The sequence below is a fragment of the Entelurus aequoreus genome, linkage group LG10 (genome assembly GCF_033978785.1).
Source record: "Entelurus aequoreus isolate RoL-2023_Sb linkage group LG10, RoL_Eaeq_v1.1, whole genome shotgun sequence".
NCBI classification, from domain to species: domain Eukaryota; kingdom Metazoa; phylum Chordata; class Actinopteri; order Syngnathiformes; family Syngnathidae; genus Entelurus; species Entelurus aequoreus.
The window spans coordinates 68,095,813-68,120,456 of NC_084740.1; the positions used below are offsets into that span (position 1 = coordinate 68,095,813).

A 24,644-nucleotide genomic window follows, 5' to 3' on the forward strand; every position below is an offset into this window, starting at 1 on the left:
AAAGGTATTTGTGAAAAACAACATCTTAATCTACGATTTGACTCCCTCGAATGGCCTTGAGGAACAGGCTGTTCTGAAGAACTCCCCTGAGGACTACTCAAAGATGGACGCTTTTGACCTTCTTTTTTTTCAAAAAGCACCTGGGTCGAACTTTTGAGATCGGCCTCAGTCCACAAAGACATTCCAACATCTCACCCAAGTTAATTGGGCATACATGCACGCACACGCCCCTCCCCAAATCAACGCCTTCACCACTGCTTAATTCCTCAGGGGCTGTGGGGGCTGAGTAGCGCTTTAGTAGCGGCAGCCGGCTTCCAGGGTCCCAACTCCCCCCTCCTCTGTTGCGCGTTGTTGTGATTACATGTACCATGTTTATGTGTGCCATGCTATGTGAGTTTTTTTCCTCGGACTCAGTCTGGACCACTCCTGAGGGTCCTGCCTCAGACTGATATTTTTTTTACTCTTCCCCCTTTCCCAATGTCACCTTTTTCCCACCTTTTTAAGGAGCGCTGTAAGTGGCTGATCCGTCGGCGGTCCCGTCTTGTCCCCCTGTAACGTATGTCTGCTCTTAGCGGGATTGTGCCGAAAATGTAATTTCAGTTCTTATGTGTCTTGTACATGTTAAGAATGGACAAAAACATATACAAAAATAAAGCTGCTGTCTGTTGTGTTCATTTCCTTGTCGTTTCATCCTGTTCTCTCAAAGTTTCCACTTGATCTATTAGAATTCAAAATCTCTTCAAAATGATTCTTAGTTTACTATTCATATTTTCTGCAGGTTAAATGTCGCATTCGTACGACAGAATTGTCGTACATTAACAAATCCACCTCCTCAATGCTGAGGCATTATAGGGCCAGGCATGAAAATGAAGTTTCAGAGACACCCAGGATAATAACTAAGAAGAGAACTCGTCTAAAATTTAATACGTTGGAAAAATGTGAAAAAAATAGTAATAAAAAATTCCCAGTCCACAAGCATCCTCATTCACAACACGTTCTCTTATATTTCCATGTTATGATACATGTTCACATTATTTATTGACTGTATCTAAAAAGATAAAAATATATTTTTATTTAAATGAAGATATGAAATAATCCTAAATGAAATACAATGACTTGGTTTATATTATTGTATATACTAGAACAGGGGTCGGCAACCCAAAATGTTGAAAGAGCCATATTGGACCAAAAATACAAAAACAAATCTGTCTGGAGCCGCAAAAAATTAAAAGCCATATTACATACAGATAGTGTGTCATGAGATATGAATTAAATTAAGATGACTTAAAGGAAACTAAATGAGCTCAAAAATACCTACAAATGAGGCATAATGATGCAATATGTACATATAGCTAGCATAAATAGCATGTTAGCATCGATTAGCTTGCAGTCATGCAGTGACCAAATATACCTGATTAGCACTCCACACAAGTCAATAACATCAACACAACTCACCTTTGTGCATTCACGCACAACGTTAAAAGTTTGGTGGACAAAATGAGACAGAAAAAGAAGTGGCATAAAACACGTCCTGGGAAGTCGGAGAAAGTAATACATGTAAACAAAATACGGTGAGTTCAAGGACCGCCAAAATTAGTAGGACAAAACGGCGCTCGCCAAATACTCGAATCCGTGAAGCATGTTTAATATAAACAGTGTGCTTTATAACGATTAGGGAGGTTTGTGTCACGTTTGTCCTCCTACAGAAACCATATTAAAACAAAAAATATATTTTTTCCCCCTCATCTTATTCCATTTTTCATACATTTTTGAAAAAGCTCCAGAGAGCCACTAGGGCGGCTCTAGGTCATAAAATCAGTGTCAGTTGAGTCGGTCCATAAGTTGCCTGTAGGGATTTTTAATGTCCAGCAGATGTCAGTATTTAGTGACACAGTATCAATACAGTTTTGCAATGTGTCGAAACGCCTCATCAACCCATCACTACTGGAATCATAAACTAGGAAATGTACTACCCGTGGCATGAACAGACGAGACTTACGTAGACCAGGCATGAAGCGAACGATGACGCCAGGCCGACTGACTGGCAAAGGCAGGCTTAAATAATGCCTCTGATTAGTGCTCGGGTAGCAGGTGAGCGGCCGAACACTAATCAGAGACAGGTGAGCATAATTAGCAACCATGGCAACCACAACAAACTCAGGGAGGCGCACACAACAGGAACTAAAAGGAGTCCAAAACTAACAGAACATAACTACACAAAACATGATCTAGACCAGGGGTGTCCAAAGTGCGGCCCGGCGGCCATTTGCGGCCCGCAGCTAATTGTTTACCGGCCCGCCACACATTCTGGAAATACTATTGTAAAAATAAAAAAGAACATTAAAAAAAGTGGAATGAGGTGAAATCTAACGAGAAAAAGTTGCAATGTTGACACAGAAGCTGCCATGCAGGCTGTTTTTTTTTTCTTTTGTCTTTCTTCATTTTTCTTTTTTTACCATTGCTCAAAAAAAAAAAAAAAAAAAGACAAAAAATCCATTGGAGCCCTGAAAAATGAATTATTTTCAGGGCTCCAATTACTTCAAATATTTCACTTTAAAATGTTTTTTGTAATGATAAATGGGTTATACTTGTATAGCGCTTTTCTACCTTCAAGGTACTCAAAGCACTTTGACACTATTTCCACATTCACCCATTCACACACACACTGATGGAGGGAGCTGCCATGCAAGGCGCTAACCAGCAGCCATCAGGAGCAAGGGTGAAGTGTCTTGCGCAAGGACACAACGGACGTGACTAGGATGGTAGAAGGTGGGGATTGAACCCCAGTAACCAGCAACACTCCGATTGCTGACACAGCCACTCTACCAACTTCGCCACCCAATGTGGTAAATATTGCATATATTGTGTAGTAGCCATATAAAAACATCAAAGTTTTCTTTGACAAAAGCGCATAAAACAAACAAAATAATAGTTCCGGCATAAAATCGACAGATATATCTGAAGTTGATCTCGTGTTGAAAGTAAAAGAAAAACCTAATAAAAATGTATCACTTTATGAGTGGGGCACCTTTTGGATCCCAAATATATTTAGTGATTTTTTATTTATCTTTTCACTGTGATTACTCAAAAATATGGAATAATTAAAATCAATGGTGTCCTGCATTATTGATCTTTTAGGGCTCCAATTACTAAATACTGCATATTTCAGTTTTACTATAAAAAAACTAAGTTGTTTTTGACAGAAAAGCCATAAAACATTTTTTTTAATTTGTATTACTTTATATCAACTTGAAGTTGATATAGAGATTTACTGTAAGTGTTAAATAATTAAAAAAAATAATAATCTGACTTATTTTTAACATTTTAACGACTGAGACCCTTTATGGTCCCCGGGACCCCTAAAGGTAAAATAAATAAAAAATGCATATATTTTGTTATGGTTTGAAAATGAAAAATATCAAAATGGCCCCCACATGCTTTAATTTTTTCGTGTGCGGCCCTCAGTGGAAAAAGTTTGGACACCCCTGGTCTAGACCACAGATCATGACAGATGTTTTCTAATGACTGTAAGTCTTGAACTATACTAAGTATTTCAATGGTTGGAATCTGCACTTTTGGATGATATACCAGTTACTATGGTCATCTAATTAGTTACTATGGTAATCTAATTAGTTACTATGGTCATCTAACTAGTAACTATGGTAATCGACGTCACAGCATCTCAGACGAGGCACCAAGCAGTGTGGGCGGGAAACGTTTCCACAGACGCGGAAGGAGATTTTCACAACAAAGTTCTAAAGCTTAGTGATGTATCAGATTGTAGGTGGGTTTATTTTGTACCCTTCGCGTTCATATTTCACTGTTTGTTGCATTTTTGTTGCGTTTCACTTGATTGTAAAATATGTCGATCAAAAGGGGGTGTGACGTTCATATTTTGTCAATATTCAGTGTTTTATCGTTCGTAGAATTTAAGTTTTTAGCATTCAATCTGACATTATTGTGAGGTTTTGTATTAGTGTTCCTAAAAATAGATATACCGGCCCCCAGACACATTTTTTTCTCTAAATGTGGCCCCGGAGTCAAAATAATTGCCCAGGCCTGATCTAGGGAGAACGCGCCAGACTTTGTAGTAAAATAAATGTTTCATCTTTAATTCTAGTCCCCTCGCCTTATTCAGACAAAAGAACCTGGGAGGACTTTGCCCTTTAAAAGGGGAGATACGAACACACTCAAGTAATTTTCAGCGATTAATCGCAATTAATCAAATTGCAAGAGTGTGATTAATTGAATTAAAATTTTTTACTATTGTCACTATTTGATATACCGTATTTTCCGCACTATAAGGCGCACCTAAAAACCTCCAATTATCCCAAAAGCTGACAGTGCGCCTTATAATCCGGTGCGCCTTATATATGGACCAATATTGAGCCACAAGAGGTCTCGCAACTACGGGATGCATAACGTAACCCCAGCCTCTACTGTAGCGTCAATTCTATGCGCCTTATAATGTGGTGCGCCTTATAATGCGGTGCGCCTTATATATGAACAACGTTTCAAAATAGGCCATTCATTGAAGGTGTGCCTTATAATGCGGTGCGCCTTATATATGAACAAAGTTTTAAAATAGGCCATTCATTGAAGGTGCACCTTATAATCCGGTGCGCCTTATATATGAACAACATTTTAAAATAGGCCATTCATTGAAGGTGCGCCTTATAATCCGGTGCGCCTTATATATGGACCAATATTGAGCCACAAGAGGTCTCGCAACTACGGGATGCATAACGTAACCCCAGCCTCTACTGTAGCGTCAATTCTATGCGCCTTATAATGTGGTGCGCCTTATAATGCGGTGCGCCTTATATATGAACAACGTTTTAAAATAGGCCATTCATTGAAGGTGCGCCTTATAATCCGGTGCGCCTTATATATGAACAAAGTTTTAAAATAGGCCATTCATTGAAGGTGCACCTTATAATCCGGTGCGCCTTATATATGAACAAAGTTTTAAAATAGGCCATTCATTGAAAGTGCACCTTATAATCCGGTGCGCCTTATATATGAACAAAGTTTTAAAATAGGCCATTCATTGAAGGTGCGCCTTATAATCCGGTGCGCCTTATATATGAACAAAGTTTTAAAATAGGCCATTCATTGAAGGTGCGCCTTATAATCCGGTGCGCCTTATATATGGACCAATATTGAGCCACAAGAGGTCTCGCAACTACGGGATGCATAACGTAACCCCAGCCTCTACTGTAGCGTCTATTCTATGCGCCTTATAATGTGGTGCGCCTTATAATGCGGTGCGCCTTATATATGAACAAAGTTTTAAAATAGGCCATTCATTGAAGGTGCACCTTATAATCCCGTGCGCCTTATATATGGACCAATATTGAGCCACAAGAGGTCTCGCAACTACGGGATGCATAACGTAACCCCAGCCTCTACTGTAGCATCTATTCTATGCGCCTTACAATGTGGTGCGCCTTATAATGCGGTGCGCCTTATATATGAACAAAGTTTTAAAATAGGCCATTCATTGAAGGTGCGCCTTATAATCCGGTGCACCTTATATATGGACCAATATTGAGCCACAAGAGGTCTCGCAACTACGGGATGCTTAACGTTACCCCAGCCTCTACTGTAGCGTCTATTCTATGCGCCTTATAATGTGGTGCGCCTTATAATGCGGTGCGCCTTATATATGAACAAAGTTTTAAAATAGGCCATTCATTGAAGGTGCGCCTTATAATCCGGTGCGCCTTAAAATACGGTATATATTTTTAGCTTACACACAAAGCTAAATAAAAAGCATAGCTATTCACATTAGCATCTTTTTTGTAAAATATTGTTTGTACTGATAAAAGAAATAAATAAATAGAAGAGCGATTTTATATGTGTCAACATTTTTATTTTAATTCAATTGTTTTGTTTGTTGTATACATTTCCTGTTCTACGGTTATCATCACACTTTCCCCCTTTGCCCAGTACATCCTATATGTGTGGTTGCAGTACACTCATGTTTAATAGTAATACTACTGCATAATTACTTGGATTTGGCAGCGAGCTTCTGTTTGTTTGAAGAAGATATCCAAAAAGTTGCATGCGGATTAGGATGAAAGCTAGCGCGGAACAGAGGCGGGCTCGCAGCCAACGGAAGGCTTGACGTGATTTTTGATTTGGATCCAGGGTTTGTTTTCTGTCTCTATTTTTTACCCCCTTTAAATTAAGCACTTTTAAAGTTTAAAGTTGTCAATGGTCACAACATTAGGTACATGTTCAAAATACAGTAAGAGTCAATGGACCTATTCGTATGTGTGTTGTGTGTGATCTACTAAGACTGCAATGTGAAAACATCCATCCATCCATTTTCTACCGCTTGTCCCTTACACATTTTTTTTCAAATAATCGGATCTCCTTTGAAACGCACACGAGGCTTTAAGGTTGGGATCTGATCATGCCTAATCATTACTATCGACACCAACTTCGCACCCTTGTGGTGAAAAATGATAACACTCATAACTTTCTTCCATATGCTGCGATCTTCTCGCATATGCTATCTGTTAGCGTGCTAACTTTCCCCCCCCCGCTGGTTTTCAAGCCGTACACCTCAGAGTCATATAACTTGATATTTGACACATGATAACTGTTAGCATACTAGCATGCTAACCTTTTTAGTTAGTTTTTCAGCTGCACGCCTCAGAGTCAAATATATTGGAACTTGACACATGCGAACTTCTTACCTAAATTTTTGAGGCAATTTTGCAGCCGTACACCTCTCAGTCATATAAGGTATCACTTGAGACATGCTAAATTTGAGCATGCTAGCAATAGCACGCTAACTTTCCTAGTAAATTTTGCAGCCGTATGCCTCAAAGTCATATAACTTGTCACTTGAGACAAGCTAAATATTAGCATGCCCATGTTAACATGCTAGCATGCTAACTTTAGCATGCTAAATTTTTTAGACAGTATGCCTAAGAGTCATATAACTTGATATTTGACACATACTAACTTTTAGCATGCTAACTCTTTAAGCTATTTTTTCAGCGGTACACTTCAGAGTCATACAACTTAGAACTTTGAGTACCTTGAAGGTAGAAAAGCGCTATACAAGTATAACCCATTTTTTTATCTATTTAACTTGACACATGCTAAAATTTTCAGACAATTTTGCAGGCGTACGCATCAGTCATATACGTTATCATTTGAGACATGCTAAATCTTAGCATGCTAGCATAAGCATGCTAACCTTTTCAGCCAATTTTGCAGCCGTACGCCTCAGAGTCATATAACCTGTCACTGGAAACAAGCTAAATCTTAGCATCCCCATGTTAACCTGCTAGCATGCTAAAGCATGCTAACTTTTTTAGCCAATCTTGCAACCGTACGCCTCAGAGTCATACAACTTGTTACCTGAGACATTCTAAACTTTTTCAGCCAACTTTGCAGCTGTATCCCTTAGTCATATAACTTGTTACTTGAGAGATACTAAATCTAAGCATGCTAAAATTACCATGCTAACTTTTTTAGCCAATCTTGCAACCGTACGCCTCAGAGTCATATAACGTGTTACTTGAGACATGTTCATTCTTAGCATGCTAATGTTAATGTGATAGCATGTTAAAATAAAAATAACAAATTGTGCAGCTCTATGCCTCAGAGTCATATAACTTGTTACTTGAGAGATACTAAATCTACGCAAGCTAGCATGCTAAAATTACCATGCTAACTTTTTTAGCCAATCTTGCAGCTATACGCCTCAGAGTCATATAATGTGTTACTTGAGACATGTTAAAACCTTAGCATGTTAACGTTAACATGCTAACTTTTTTAGAGAATTTTGAGGCAGGAAGCCTGAGAGTCATATATATATATATATATATATATATATATATATATATATATATATATAAATACACACATGTATAACTTGTTACGTGAAACATGCTAAATCTTAGCATGCTAACTTTTTAGCCAATTATACAGCCGTACGCCACAGAGTAATACAACTTGTTACCTGAGACACGCTAAATCTTAGCATGCTAATATTAACATGCTAGTATGCTACCTTTAGCATGCTAATATTTTTAAACAATTGTGCAGCCGCACGCCTGAGTCATATAAATTGTTACTTGAGGCATGCTGAATCTTAACGTTAACATGCTAGCATGCTAACTCTAGCATGCTAACTTTTTAAGACTATTTTGCAGCCGTAAGCCCTAGAGTCATATATATATATATATATATATATATATATATATATATATATATATATATATATATATATATATATATACATACATATGTGTTACCTGAGACATGCTAACATTAGCAGGCTAACTTTTACAGCCTCTTTAGCAGCTGTTTGCCTAAGAGTCGCATAACTTGTTGGTTGTCTTATCATGCTAGCATGCTAACTTTAGCATGCTAACCTTTAAAGACAATTTTGCAGCTGAATACCTCAAAGTCATATAACTTGGTATTTGACACATGTTCACTGTTAACATGCTAACGTTAGCATTTCTTTTCGAATATTGACATATTTTAAAATATTATTTTCAAGTATGAAGCATGAAGCATGAAGCATGACGTATGACGTAAGACGTATGAAGTACGAACCACGAAGTACGAAGCATGAAGTAAGAAGTATGAAGTATGAAGCATGAAGTATGACGCATGAAGTATGAAGCATGAAGTATGAAGCATGACGTATGAAGTACGAAGCATGAAGCATGAAGTATGAAGCATGACGTATGAAGTACAAAGTACGAAGCACAAAGTATGAAGCATGATGTATGAAGTATGAAGCATGACGTATGAAGTATGAAGCATGAAGTATGAAGTACGAAGCATGAAGTACGAAGCATGAAGTATGAAGCATGATGTATGAAGTATGAAGCATGACGTATGAAGTACGAAGCATGAAGTATGAAGTATGAAGTACGAAGCATGAAGTATGAAGCATGAAGTATGAAGCATGATGTATGAAGTATGGCGTATGAAGTACGAAGTACGAAGCATGAAGTCTGAAGTTTGACATATGAAGTATGAAATATGAAGCATGAAGTATAAAGTATGAAGTATGAAATATGAAGTATGATGTAAGAAATATGAAGTATGACGTATGAAGTATGATGTATGAAGTATGAAGTATGAAGTATAAAGAATGATGTATAAAGTATGAAGTATGTAGTATGAAGCATGAAGCATGACGTATGAAGTATGAAGAACGAAGCATGAAGTATGAAGTATGAAGTATGAAGCATGAAGTATGAAGTATGAAGTACGAAGTACGACGCACGAAGTATGAAGCATGATGTATGAAGTATGAAGCATGACGTATGAAGTACGAAGCATGAAGTATGAAGTATGAAGTATGAAGTACGAAACATGAAGCATGAAGTATGAAGCATGAAGCATGACGTATGAAGTACGAAGCATGAAGCATGAAGTATGAAGCATGACGTATGAAGTACAAAGTACGGAGCACAAAGTATGAAGCATGATGTATGAAGTATGAAGCATGACGTATGAAGTATGAAGCATGAAGTATGAAGTACGAAGCATGAAGTACGAAGCATGAAGTACGAAGCATGAAGTATGAAGCATGATGTATGAAGTATGAAGCATGACGTATGAAGTACGAAACATGAAGTATGAAGTATGAAGTATGAAGTACGAAACATGAAGTATGAAGTATGAAGTACGAAGCATGAAGTATGAAGCATGAAGTATGAAGCATGATGTATGAAGTATGACGTATGAAGTACGAAACATGAAGTATGAAGTATGAAGTACGAAGCATGAAGTATGAAGCATGAAGTATGAAGCATGATGTATGAAGTATGACGTATGAAGTACGAAGTACGAAGCATGAAGTCTGAAGTATGAAGTATGAAATATGAAGCATGAAGTATAAAGTATGAAGTATGAAATATGAAGTATGATGTAAGAAATATGAAGTATGACGTATGAAGTATGATGTATGAAGTATGAAGTATAAAGAATGATGTATAAAGTATGAAGTATGTAGTATGAAGCATGAAGCATGACGTATGAAGTATGAAGAACGAAGCATGAAGTATGAAGTATGAAGTATGAAGCATGAAGTATGAAGTACGAAGTACGACGCACGAAGTATGAAGCATGATGTATGAAGTATGAAGCATGACGTATGAAGTACGAAGCATGAAGCATGAAGTATGAAGTATGAAGCATGAAGTATGAAGCATGAAGTATGACATAAGAAGTATGAAGCATGATGTATGAAGTATGACAAACAAAGCATGAAGTATGAAGTATGAAGTATGAAGTATAAAGAAGGATGTATAAAGTATGAAGTATGTAGTATGAAGCATGAAGCATGACGTATGAAGTATGACAAACAAAGCATGAAGTATGAAGTATGAAGTATGAAGCATGAAGTATGAAGTATGAAGTACGAAGTACGACGCACGAAGTAAGAAGCATGATGTATGAAGTATGAAGTACGAAGTATGACGTATGAAGTATGATGTATGAAGTATGCCGTATGAAGCATGAAGCATGAAGCATGAAGCATGAAGTATGAAGTATGACGTATGAAGTATGATGTATGAAGTATGACGTATGAAGTATGAAGTATGAAGCATGAAGCATGAAGTATGAAGTATGACATATGAAGTATGATGTATGAAGTATGAAGTACAAAGTATGAAGTTTGAAGTATGAAGTATGAAGGAGTTTCTGATGCCTTCCTCACTCTCACTTGTCACCCCTCCCTGTCCGTGCTTTTAATACTCATTTCTGCCTATTTTTAATTCCGGCGCCGCTCCCACCTGTCATGTTGCAGCCCACATTCAAAAGGCGTGCATGAGAAGGCGTGCATGAGAAGGCGTGCATGAGAAGGCGTGCATGAGAAGGCGTGCATGAGAAGGCGTGCATGAGAAGGCGTGCATGAGAAGTATTCCCGGGCAAGGAGTGCTCTGCAAATGTCAAGGTGATCATACAGGACGTCAGAAAGCAAGAAAAAAAGTGACTAATTGTAATGATTCTATTTAGGACGTGGTGACAAACAGAGAGAATGGCGACGTGTTGCTGGTGGAGCTCACACCTGACGAGCACACCTTCTATGCAGCACAGTGTGGAAATGTTCACTGCGTCATATCACACCAACAACTCATCTCAGGCAAGTCCAAGCACGGCCAAACACATGAAGATAAAAAACACATTTGATGGAAAACAATTGTAGTTTTGCATGCAGCGAAACAAAGGTACATGAATGTGAATACATGAATATTTCACGGCAGCCGAGGGTTTTTTAACAACGTTAAATTCTTATGCTCTAATTAATGTTCACAAAGATCACTCATTAAAATAACAACAATGTCATTTTGTCCAAATATTTGTTTGTACTTTTATAAAGAGAAACACTTTTGTAGTTTTCCCTTTTTATTTGTGTGTAAAAAACATGCAGGGAAACACACTTGTTGGAATCTTAGTTAAATAATCCTCCATCTTGGCAGCCACATTCATTCATTCATTATTTCATGCATTCATTCATTCATCCATGCATTCATCTAGGCAGCCACATTCATTCATTCATGCATTCATTTTAGGTATATAATCCTCCATCTTGGCAGCCACATTCAGTCATTCATTATTTCATGCATTCATTCATTCATCCATGCATTCATCTTGGCAGCCACATTCATTCATTCATGCATTCATTTTAGGTATATAATCTTCCATCTTGGCAGCCACATTCATTCATTGATGCATTCATTTTAGGTATATAATCTTCCATCTTGGCAGCCACATTCATTCATTCATGCATTCATTTGAGGTATATAATCCTCCATCTTGGCAGCCACATTCAGTCATTCATTATTTCATGCATTCATTCATTCATCCATGCATTCATCTAAGGTATATAATCCTCCATCTTGGCAGCCACATTCATTCATTCATGCATTCATTTTAGGTATATAATCTTCCATCTTGGCAGCCACATTCATTCATTCATGCTTTCATTTGAGGTATATAATCCTCCATCTTGGCAGCCACATTCAGTCATTCATTATTTCATGCATTCATTCATTCATCCATGCATTCATCTTGGCAGCCACATTCATTCATTCATGCATTCATTGTAGGTATATAATCTTCCATCTTGGCAGCCACATTCATTCATTCATGCATTCATTTGAGGTATATAATCCTCCATCTTGGCAGCCACATTCAGTCATTCATTATTTCATGCATTCATTCATTCATCCATGCATTCATCTTAGGTATATAATCCTCCATCTTGGCAGCCACATTCATTCATTCATGCATTCATTTTAGGTATATAATCTTCCATCTTGGCAGCCACATTCATTCATTCATGCATTCATTTGAGGTAAATAATCCTCCATCTTGGCAGCCACATTCAGTCATTCATTATTTCATGCATTCATTCATTCATCCATGCATTCATCTTGGCAGCCACATTCATTCATTCATGCATTCATTTTAGGTATATAATCTTCCATCTTGGCAGCCACATTCATTCATTCATGCATTCATTTGAGGTATATAATCCTCCATCTTGGCAGCCACATTCAGTCATTCATTATTTCATGCATTCATTCATTCATCCATGCATTCATTTTAGGTATATAATCCTCCATCTTGGCAGCCACATTCATCCATTCATTCATTTTAGGTATATAATCCTCCATATTGGCAGCCACATTCATTCATTCATTCATTCATTCATTCGTCCATTCCTTAATTTATTCATCCATTTCTCCATCCGCCCACCCATCCATCCATCCACCCATTCATTTATTAATGCATTTTGTCCCTTCATCCCTCCATCGATTCATAAATCTATTAATTTATTCATACACTCATTCATCTTTCTGTCCGTCCATTCTTCCATCTATCCATCCATTCATTCATCCATTCATGCTGTCAATTATTCATTCAGTCATTAATTTATATATGTATTATTTTATTAATTCATACATTCACACTTAATAATTACACCTGTCCATCCATCCATCCATCAATTCATAAATCCATTCATTCATTCATCTACCTGTCCATCTGTCCACCCATTCATTCATTCATTCATTCATTCATTCATTCATTCATTCATTCATTTGTTCATTCATTTATTCATCAAGCCATTCAATCTTGTATCCATTCATTTATTTATCATCCCTCCATCCATCCTTCTATATGTCCATCCATGAATCTATTCATCCATCCATTTATTAATTATCCATCCATTCATTTATCAATTCATCCATTCATCCACCCACCCACCCATTCATTCATCCATCCATCCATGCGTCCAGACATTCATCCATCATTAAATCTGTCCAGCCATTCATCCATTCATATATTCATTATCCATCCATCCATTTATCAATTCATCCATCCACCCACCCATTCATTCATTCATCCATCCATGCGTCCAGACATTCATCCGCCATTTCATCTGTCCAGCCATTCATCCATCCATATATTCGTTATCCATCCATCCATTGATCTATTCATTTCATCTATTCATTCATCCATCTATTCATTAATCAATTAATTCATTTATCCATGATTTCATCCATCTGTCCATCCATTATCCATTGATTCATCCATTTATCATTTATCCATCCATCATTTCATCTGTCTATTAATTACCCATCCATCCGTCCGTCCATCCATTTATTCATCATTCATATATCAAACCATCCATCCATATATTCATCCATTCATCATTTATCCATCCATTCATTCATCGATCAGTTCATCTATCCATTCATTTACCCATCCATCCATCTATTCATCATTCATATATCAATCCATCCATTCATCCAGCCGTTTATTCATCCGTCCTTTTATCCATCCATCCATTCATTCATTGATATTTCATCCATTTATTCATCAATCATTCCATTGGTCCATCCATCCATCCATCTTTTCATCTGTTCATCCATCCAGCCATATATTCATCCATTCATCATTTATCCATCCATTCATTCATCCATCATTTCATCTATCCATTCATTTACCCATCATCCATCCATCCATCCATCCATCCATCTATTCATCATTCATATATCAATCCGTCCATTCATCCAGCCGTTTATTCATCCATCAGTTCATCCATCCATCCATTCATTCATCGATATTTCATCCGTTTATTCGTCAATCCATCGGTCCATCCATCCATCCATCCATCCATCCTTTTATCCATCCATCCATTCATTCATCGATATTTCATCCATTTATTCATCAATCATTCCATTGGTCCATCCATCCATCCATCCATCCATCTTTTCATCTGTTCATCCATCCAGCCATATATTCATCCATTCATCATTTATCCATCCATTCATTCATCCATCATTTCATCTATCCATTCATTTACCCATCATCCATCCATCCATCCATCTATTCATCATTCATATATCAATCCGTCCATTCATCCAGCCGTTTATTCATCCATCAGTTCATCCATCCATCCATTCATTCATCGATATTTCATCCGTTTATTCGTCAATCCATCGGTCCATCCATCCATCCATCCATCCATCTTTTCATCTGTCCATCCATCCAGCCATCATCTATTAATTATTCATTCATTCATTTGTTTATCCATCCAGTCATCATTCATCATTCAGCCATTCATCAATTCATTAATCAATTCATGCATTGATCGATCATTAACATCCATTTATCTGTCCATCCATTAATTTATTCATCCATTCATCATTTATCCATCCATTCTTTCATCCATCCATTCATCCATGCATGTGTATTTCAATAAAGTAAAAAAAAAACCCGCAGGCTTCTTCTCTGAAAAGAGACGACAGCAACACGCACCTGCTAGCTCAAGTGCGCCCCCCCCCTCTTGGTGGTGAGTCAGAGTACTACAGCGCCTGTTTGCATGATCTTTCTGTGTTTACATTTCGAGGGGGGGAAGATGTCACGCTCACACTGGATGACGCAGGCTGTGGAAGTCGACATGTTTGAATAAAAAACATCACATTGGCGACACGCTGACAAACAAAAATAAGCACACATCCTGTCGCCATGAAGTCTGATATTCATAACTTCCTGTGTTTGGAGGCGGAAAGAAAGCAATCACTCACAGTCGTGACAGGTGGCGCCGGAGTAGCCTGTTCCGGAACAGTCACAGGAGAAGGAGCTCCACGTCTGGGAGCACACGCCCCCGTGCTCGCATTTGTTAGGCGCACACCTGCAACACAACAACACAACTTGAGTGTGAACACAACTCCATCTCAGACCGACAACACTCGGCGAGGTGTGCTTTTTCTTTGGCTTTTGCTGGCAGGAAGAAGAAGAAGTTACCTCAACATTTAAAGCAGATCTTCCTTATTGCAACTTGGTAAACACGGCTGGAATAAATCAATCATCCAAATTAATAAAGTAACAAACTTAAAGTTATGTTTAGTTGGTCATTGACACATGCTAAATGTTAGCACGATAGCGTTAGCATGCTAAGATGAACACAAGTAAAACACGCTGCAGGACTGCTTGTATCGCACATGATATCACACACAATTAAACACGTTGCAGGACTCCTTGTATCGCACATGAAATCACACACAATTAAACACGCTGCAGGACTCCTTGTATCGCACATGATATCACACACAATTAAACACGCTGCAGGACTCCTTGTATCGCACATGATATCACACACAATTAAACACGTTGCAGGACTCCTTGTATCGCACATGAAATCACACACAATTAAACACGCTGCAGGACTCCTTGTATCGCACATGATATCACACACAATTAAACACGTTGCAGGACTCCTTGTATCGCACATGATATCACACACAATTAAACACGCTGCAGGACTCCTTGTATCGCACATGATATCACACACAATTAAACACGTTTCAAGACTCCTTGTATCGCACATGATATCACACACAATTAAACACGCTGCAGGACTCCTTGTATCGCATATGATATTATACACAAGTAAACATGCTGCAGGACTGCTTGTATCGCACATGATATCACACACAAGTAAACACGCTGCAAGACTGCTTGTATCGCACATGATATCACACACAATTAAACATGCTGCAGGACTCCTTGTATCGCACATGATATCACACAAAAGAAAACACGCTGCAGGACTGCTTGTATCGCACATGATATCATGCACAAGTAAACACGCTGCAGGACTGCTTGTATCGCACATGATGTCAGGCACAAGTAAAAACGCTGCTGGACTGCTTGTATTGCACATGATATTACACACAAGTAAACACGCTGCAGAACTGCCTGTATCGCACATGACATCACACACGAGTAAACACGGTGCAGGACTTGGTATCACCCACAAGTAAAACACGCTGCACGACTGCTAGTGTCGCACATGATATCGCGCACAAGTAAAAATACTGCACGGCTGCTTGTATCGCACATGACATCACAAACAAGTAAATACGCTGCAGGACTGCTTGTATCGCACATGAAATCACGCACAAGTAAACACGCTGCAGGACTGCTTGTATCGCACATGACATCACACACAAGTAAACACGTTGCAGGACTGCTTGTATCGCATATGATATCACGCACATGTAAAACACGCTGCACAACTGCTAGTGTCGCACATGATATTGCGCACAAGTAAAAATGCTGCAAAACTGCTTGTATGGCACATGATATCCCACACAAGTAAACACGCTGCAAGACTGCTTGTATCACACATGATATCACACACAATTAAACATGCTGCAGGACTCCTTGTATCGCACATGATATCACACATAAGAAAACACGCTGCAGGACTGCTTGTATCGCACACGATATCATGCACACGTAAACACGCTGCAGGACTGCTTGTATCGCACATGATGTCAGGCACAAGTAAAAACGCTGCTGGACTGCTTGTATTGCACATGATATTACACACAAGTAAACACGCTGCAGAACTGCCTGTATCGCACATGACATCACACACGAGTAAACACGGTGCAGGACTTGGTATCACGCACACGTAAAACACGCTGCACGACTGCTAGTGTCGTACATTGTATCGCGCACAAGTAAAAATACTGCACGACTGCTTGTATCGCACATGACATCACACACAAGTAAACACGCTGCAGGACTGCTTGTATCGCACATGAAATCACGCACAAGTAAAACACGCTTCATGACTTCGAGTGTCGCACATGATATCGCGCACAAGTAAACACGCTGCAGGATGCTTGTATCGCACATGACATCACACACAGGTAAACGCGCTGCAGGACTGCTCGTATCGCACATGATATTACACACAAGTAAACATGCTGCAGGACTGCTTGTATCGCACATGACATCACACACAGGTAAACACGCTGCAGGACCGCTCGTATCACACATGATATTACACACAAGTAAATACGCTGCATGACTGCTTGTATCGCACATGCCATCACACACAAGTAAACACGCTGCAGGACTGCTTGTATCGCACATGATATCACGCACAAGTAAAACACGCTGCACGACTGCCAGTGTCGCACATGATATCGCGCACAAGTAAAAATACTGCACGACTGCTTGTATCGCACATCACATCACACACAAGTAAACACGCTGCAGGACTGCTTGTATCGCACATGATATCACACACAAGTAAAACACGCTGCACGACTGCCAGTGTCGCACATGATATCGCGCACAAGTAAAAATACTGCACGACTGTTTGTATCGCACATGAAATCACGCACAAGTAAAACACGCTTCATGACTTTGAGTGTCGCACATGATATCGCACACAAGTAAACACGCTGCAGGACTCCTTGTATCGCACATGATATCACACACAATTAAACACGCTGCAGGACTCCTTGTATCGCATATGATATCATACACAAGTACACATGCTGCAGGACTGCTTGTATCGCACATGATATCACACACAAGTAAACACACTGCAAGACTGCTTGTATCACACATGATATCACACACAATTAAACATGCTGCAAGACTCCTTGTATCGCACATGATATTACACACAAGAAAACACGCTGCAGGACAGCTTGTATCGCACATGATATCACGCACACGTAAACACGCTGCAGGACTGCTTGTATCGCACATGATGTCTGGCACAAGTAAAAACGTTGCTGGACTGCTTGTATTGCACATGATATTACACACAAGTAAACACGCTGCAGGACTGCCTGTATCGCACATGACATCACACACGAGTAAACACGATGCAGGACTTGATATCACGCACAAGTAAAACACGCTGCACGACTGCTAGTGTCGCACATGATATTGCGCACAAGTAAAAATACTGCACGACTGCTTGTATCGCACATGACATCACACACAAGTAAACACGCTGCAGGACTGCTTGTATCGCACATGAAATCACGCACAAGTAAACACGCTGCAGGACTGCTTGTATCGCACATGACATCACACACAAGTAAACACGTTGCAGGACTGCTTGTATCGCACATGATATCACGCACATGCAAAACACGCTGCACAACTGCTAGTGTCGCACATGATATTGCGCACAAGTAAAAATGCTGCAAAACTGCTTGTATGGCACATGATATCCCACACAAGTAAACACGCTGCAGGACTGCTTGTATCGCACATGATGTCAGGCACAAGTAAAAACGCTGCTGGACTGCTTGTATTGCACATGATATTACACACAAGTAAACACGCTGCAGGACTGCTTGTATCGCACATGATATCAGGCAGAAGTAAACACGCTGCAGGACATCACACTGATATGATATCACACTTGTAGCATGCAAGCACATCATTGTTTTTTTTACTGATATCAACTGCAGACCTGGATCCCCCCCCCCCCCCCCCCACCTGAAAGGTAACTTTGATGATTACTTCCATCCTCTCCTAGGAGAAGGTTCCACTTCATTCCTTCTGCCATATTGTGCCCAACAGTTCTTTAACGCCTCGCTTTTTTGAAGACATCAAATACTGCGCCGTCATCTTTTATACTTTGGAAATACTCCTGGCTTCATCTTCCACTCCCACACACACACACACACACACACACACACACACACACACACACACACACACACACACACACACACACACACACACACACACACACACACACACACACACACACACACACACACACACACACACACACACACACACACACACACACACACACACACACACACACACACACACACACACACACACACACACACAAAGATTAAAACGCTACATCCAGGACGTGCGAGGATTAAAATGTTCTTCAAGTCCAAGTCAAAGTGGCCACTTGACATTTGGTGAAGGAACATGGCGGCCGGTGAAACATCCACCCTCGCCCTCCCTGGGCGGAGTCACTGGTGCTTCCTGTTTTATGTCGACAGCCATATGAGGCGTTATCCACGTAGACGTGTTCACCTGCGTGTATGTGTTCATGCTGCCGATTGCGATATCATCGTCTACGAGTGACGTTGGCCGATACCGATGGCATGTATCAACCTAACTGCAGCCTGCGTGTGATATCATGTGTGATACAAGCAGTCCTGCAGTATATTTACCTGTGTGTGATACAAGCAGTTCTGCAGTGTATTTATCTGTATGTGATACCACGTGTGATACAAGCCGTCCTGCAGTATATTAACCTAGTGTGTGATACCACGTGTGATACAAGCAGTCCTGCAGTGTGTTTAATTGTGTGTGATACCACGTGTGATACAAGCAGTCCTGCAGTGTGTTTAATTGTGTGTGATATCACGTGTGATACAAGCAGATCTGCAGTGTGTAATTGTGTGTGATATCACGTGTGATACAAGCAGTCCTGCAGTGTGTTTAATTGTGTGTGATATTACGTGTGATACAAGCAGTCCTGCAGTATATTTACCTGTGTGTGATACCACGTGTGATACAAGCAGTCCTACAGTGTATTTACCTGTGTGTGATACTACGTGTGATACAAGCAGTCCTACAGTGTATTTACCTGTGTGTGATACCACGTGTGATACAAGCAGTACGGCAGTGTATTTACGTGTGATACCACGTGTGATACAAGCAGTCCTGCAGTGTGTTTAATTATGTGTGATATCACGAGTGATACAAGCAGCTCTGCAGTATATTTACCTGTGTGTGATACAAACAGTTCTGCAGTGTATTTATCTGTGTGTGATACCACGTGTGATACAAGCAGTCCTGCAGTATATTAACCTAGTGTGTGATACAAGCAGTTCTGCAGTGTATTTATCTGTGTGTGATATCACGTGTGATACAAGCAGTCCTGCAGTATATTAACCTGTGTATGATACCATGTGTGATACAAGCAGTCCTGCAGTGTGTTTAATTGTGTGTGATATCACATGTGATACAAGCAGTCCAGCAGTATATTTACCTGTGTGTGATACCACGTGTGATACAAGCAGTCCTGCAGTGTGTTTAATTGTGTGTGATATCACGTGTGATACAAGCAGATCTGCAGTGTTTAATTGTGTGTGATATCACGTGTGATACAAGCAGTCCTGCAGTGTGTTTAATTGTGTGTGATATTACGTGTGATACAAGCAGTCCTGCAGTATATTTACCTGTGTGTGATACCACGTGTGATACAAGCAGTCCTACAGTGTATTTACCTGTGTGTGATACCACGTGTGATACAAGCAGTACGGCAGTGTATTTACATGTGATACCACGTGTGATACAAGCAGTCCTGCAGTGTGTTTAATTGTGTGTGATATCACGTGTGATACAAGCAGTTCTGCAGTATATTTACCTGTGTGTGATACAAGCAGTTCTGCAGTGTATTTATCTGTGTGTGATACCACGTGTGATACAAGCAGTCCTGCAGTATATTAACCTGTGTGTGATACCACGTGTGATACAAGCAGTCCTGCAGTGTGTTTAATTGTGTGTGATATCACATGTGATACAAGCAGTCCGGCAGTATATTTACCTGTGTGTGATACCACGTGTGATACAAGCAGTCCTGCAGTGTGTTTAATTGTGTGTGATATCACGTGTGATACAAGCAGTTCTGCAGTATGTAATTGTGTGTGATATCACGTGTGATACAAGCAGTCCTGCAGTGTGTTTAATTGTGTGTGATATTACGTGTGATACAAGCAGTCCTGCAGTATATTTACCTGTGTGTGATACCACGTGTGATACAAGCAGTCCTGTGCAGCATATTTACCTGTGTGTGATACCACGTGTGATACAAGCAGTCCTACAGTGTATTTACCTGTGTGTGATACCACGTGTGATACAAGCAGTACGGCAGTGTATTTACATGTGATACCACGTGTGATACAAGCAGTCCTGCAGTGTGTTAAATTGTGTGTGATATCACGTGTGATACAAGCAGTTCTGCAGTATATTTACCTGTGTGTGATACAAGCAGTTCTGCAGTGTATTTATCTGTGTGTGATACCACGTGTGATACAAGCAGTCCTGCAGTATATTAACCTGTGTGTGATACCACATGTGATACAAGCAGTCCTGCAGTGTGTTTAATTGTGTGTGATATCACATGTGATACAAGCAGTCCGGCATGTATATTTTCCTGTGTGTGATACCACGTGTGATACAAGCAGTCCTGCAGTGTGTTTAATTGTGTGTGATATCACATGTGATACAAGCAGTCCGGCAGTATATTTACCTGTGTGTGATACCACGTGTGATACAAGCAGTCCTGCAGTGTGTTTAATTGTGTGTCATATCACGTGTGATACAAGCAGTTCTGCAGTGTTTAATTGTGTGTGATATCACGTGTGATACAAGCAGTCCTGCAGTGTGTTTAATTGTGTGTGATATTACGTGTGATACAAGCAGTCCTGCAGTATATTTACCTGTGTGTGATACCACGTGTGATACAAGCAGTCCTGTGCAGGATATTTACCTGTGTGTGATACCACGTGTGATACAAGCAGTCCTACAGTGTATTTACCTGTGTGTGATACCACGTGTGATACAAGCAGTACGGCAGTGTATTTACGTGTGATACCACGTGTGATACAAGCAGTCCTGCAGTGTGTTTAATTGTGTGTGATATCACGTATGATACAAGCAGTTCTGCAGTGTGTTTAATTGTGTGTGATATCACGTGTGATACAAGCAGTTCAGCAGTGTGTTTAATTGTGTGTGATATCACGTGTGATACAAGCAGTTCTGCAGTGTGTTGAATTGTGTGTGATACCACGTGTGATACAAGCAGTTCTGCAGTGTGTAATTGTGTGTGATATCACGTGTGATACAAGCAGTCCTGCAGTGTGTTTAATTGTGTGTGATATCACGTGTGATACAAGCAGTCCTGCAGTATATTTACCTGTGTGTGATATCACGTGTGATACAAGCAGTCCTGCAGTATATTTACCTGTGTGTGATACCACGTGTGATACAAGCAGTTCTGCAGTGTATTTACCTGTGTGTGATACCATGTGTGATACAAGCAGTCCTGCAGTGTATTTGCCTGTATGTGATATCATTTGTGATACAAGCAGTGTATTTACCTGTGTGTGATACCACGTGTGATACAAGCAGTCCTGCAGTGTGTTTAATTGTGTGTGATATAATAATAATAATAATAACACCTGGGATTTATATAGCGCTTTTCTAAGTACCCAAATTCGCTTTACATGTATCACGTGTGATACAGGCAGTCCTGCAGTGTGTTTAATTGTGTGTGATACCACGTGTGATACAAGCAGTCCTGCAGTGTGTTTAATTGTGTGTGATATCACGTGTGATACAAGCAGTGCTGCAGTGTGTTTAATTGTGCGCAATACCATGTGCAGAGCAGCCCAGACTTCCCTCTCCCTAGCCATAATTTTTTTTTTTTGCAACTGTACACCTCAGCATAAATAGCATGCATAAATAATAATAAAGTTATTTGTTACTTTATGCTGTAACGCATCTTTAAATTCACTAAGCACTCATTTCTCATGTCCTTTCAAGCTAGTTTAGCGATTAGCATGCCTTTCTTGTCTGCTCCTGCTTGTTCTTACAAGTGACATGTTAAACCGCCTGCTCCAGTCCCCCAGTGATATTAATACTTGTAAGAAATGTTGGGTTTTTTTGTGCCAAAATGGAGGTGATAAAATAACTTACTAGGGGTGCAAAAAAGAAAAGAAAAAAAATACAAGATCTACATTATTATTTAGTACGATTCAAAATTGATTGATGATTTTAAAAAATTCATTATAAATAATAATAATAATACAAAAAAATATATATAATATTAAAAAATAAATAAATATATATATATTTTTGAGAATTCATTTCTAAAAAACATTCTTTAGGCCAACTTGCAGCACATACTGTGTACGTTAGGGCTAGGAGAAATGGCTGAAAACTATCATATTTATCTAGAGATGTCCCATAATGGCTTTTTTGCCGATATCCAATATTCCGATATTGTCCAACTCTTACTTACCAATTCCGATATCAACCGATACCGATATATACAGTCGTGGGATTAACACATTATTATGCATAATTTTGTTGTGATGCCCCGCTGGATGCATTAAACAATGTAACAAGGCTTTCCAAAATAAATCAACTCAAGTTATGGAAAAAAATGCCAACATGGCACTGCCATATTTATTATTGAAGTCACAAAGTGCATTATTTTTTTTAACATGCCTCAAAACAGCAGCTTGGTATTTGGGACATGCTCTCCCTGAGAGAGCTTGAGGAGGTTGAGGTGGGCGGGGGGGGGGGGTTTGAGGGTAGCGGGGGGTGTATATTGTAGCGTCCCGGAAGAGTTAGTGCTGCAAGGGGTTCTGGGTATTTGTTCTGTTGTGTTTATGTTGTGTTACGGTGCGGATGTTCTCCCGAAATGTGTTTGTCATTCTTGTTTGGTGTGGGTTCACAGTGTGGCGCATATTTGTAACAGCGTTAAAGTTGTTTATACGGCTACCGTCAGTGTTACCTGTATGTCTGTTGACCAAGTATGCCTTGCATTCACTTGTGTGTGGGAAAAGCCGTAGATATTATGTGATTGGGCCGGCACGCAAAGGCAGAGCCTTTAAGGTTTATTGGCGCTCTGTACTTCTCCCTACGTCCGTGTACACAGCGCCGTTTTAAAAAGGCATAAATTATACTTTTTGAAACCGATACCGATAATTTCCGATATTACATTTTAAAGCATTTATCGGCCGATAATATCGGCAGTCCGATATTATCGGACATCTCTATATTTATGTGTAATTATTGGGTTTTTTATGACCTATGGAAAATAGGGAGCAGGAGAAAAATATACTAAAAGTAAACATTTTATTTCAAATGTAATCTTTCTCTGATTATAATCCCTCAGCTATCAAGGCAGAAAGGAAATGTCAACACAAGCATGGAAAACACACCAACAATGTAAATCACATTAAAAACCTAACAATAGGCTTCTAAAATAAAGAATATGTGAGAAATGTTCAATAAAGTGTAAGAAAATAGTGCAAAGTGTGAAAATGTAAACAAAGAGAAAACTGAGAAGAACTATTTTCTGCAGGTTTTTAGTGTCAGGGTGTTACAGCTGTGCTCTAAAGGGTGAGCGCTTTAGTGCAAAAGACGAGCAAAAACTCACGCGGCGTCATTTTCCAGTTTTTTGTTGTTGTTGCAAAAATCACCTTGACGCCAGGGAGAGCGTTTATTGGTGTTTATGCACTCGGCGGGAGTCACGCATTGTCTGATTGACG

At 39.5% G+C, this 24,644-nt stretch overlaps 1 protein-coding gene across 4 annotated transcripts in view; it reads right to left on the reverse strand.

Annotated features, from left to right (window-relative positions):
- Positions 1-24,644, reverse strand: part of LOC133658960 (contactin-associated protein-like 5) — a 318,220-nt gene that overhangs the window by 103,944 nt on the left and 189,632 nt on the right. For all 4 annotated transcript variants that reach the window (XM_062061522.1, XM_062061521.1, XM_062061524.1 and 1 more), the window contains exon 11: positions 15,090-15,196. In XM_062061522.1, coding sequence (XP_061917506.1) covers positions 15,090-15,196 — 107 coding nt within the window. The remainder of the gene's footprint in view (positions 1-15,089; positions 15,197-24,644) is intronic.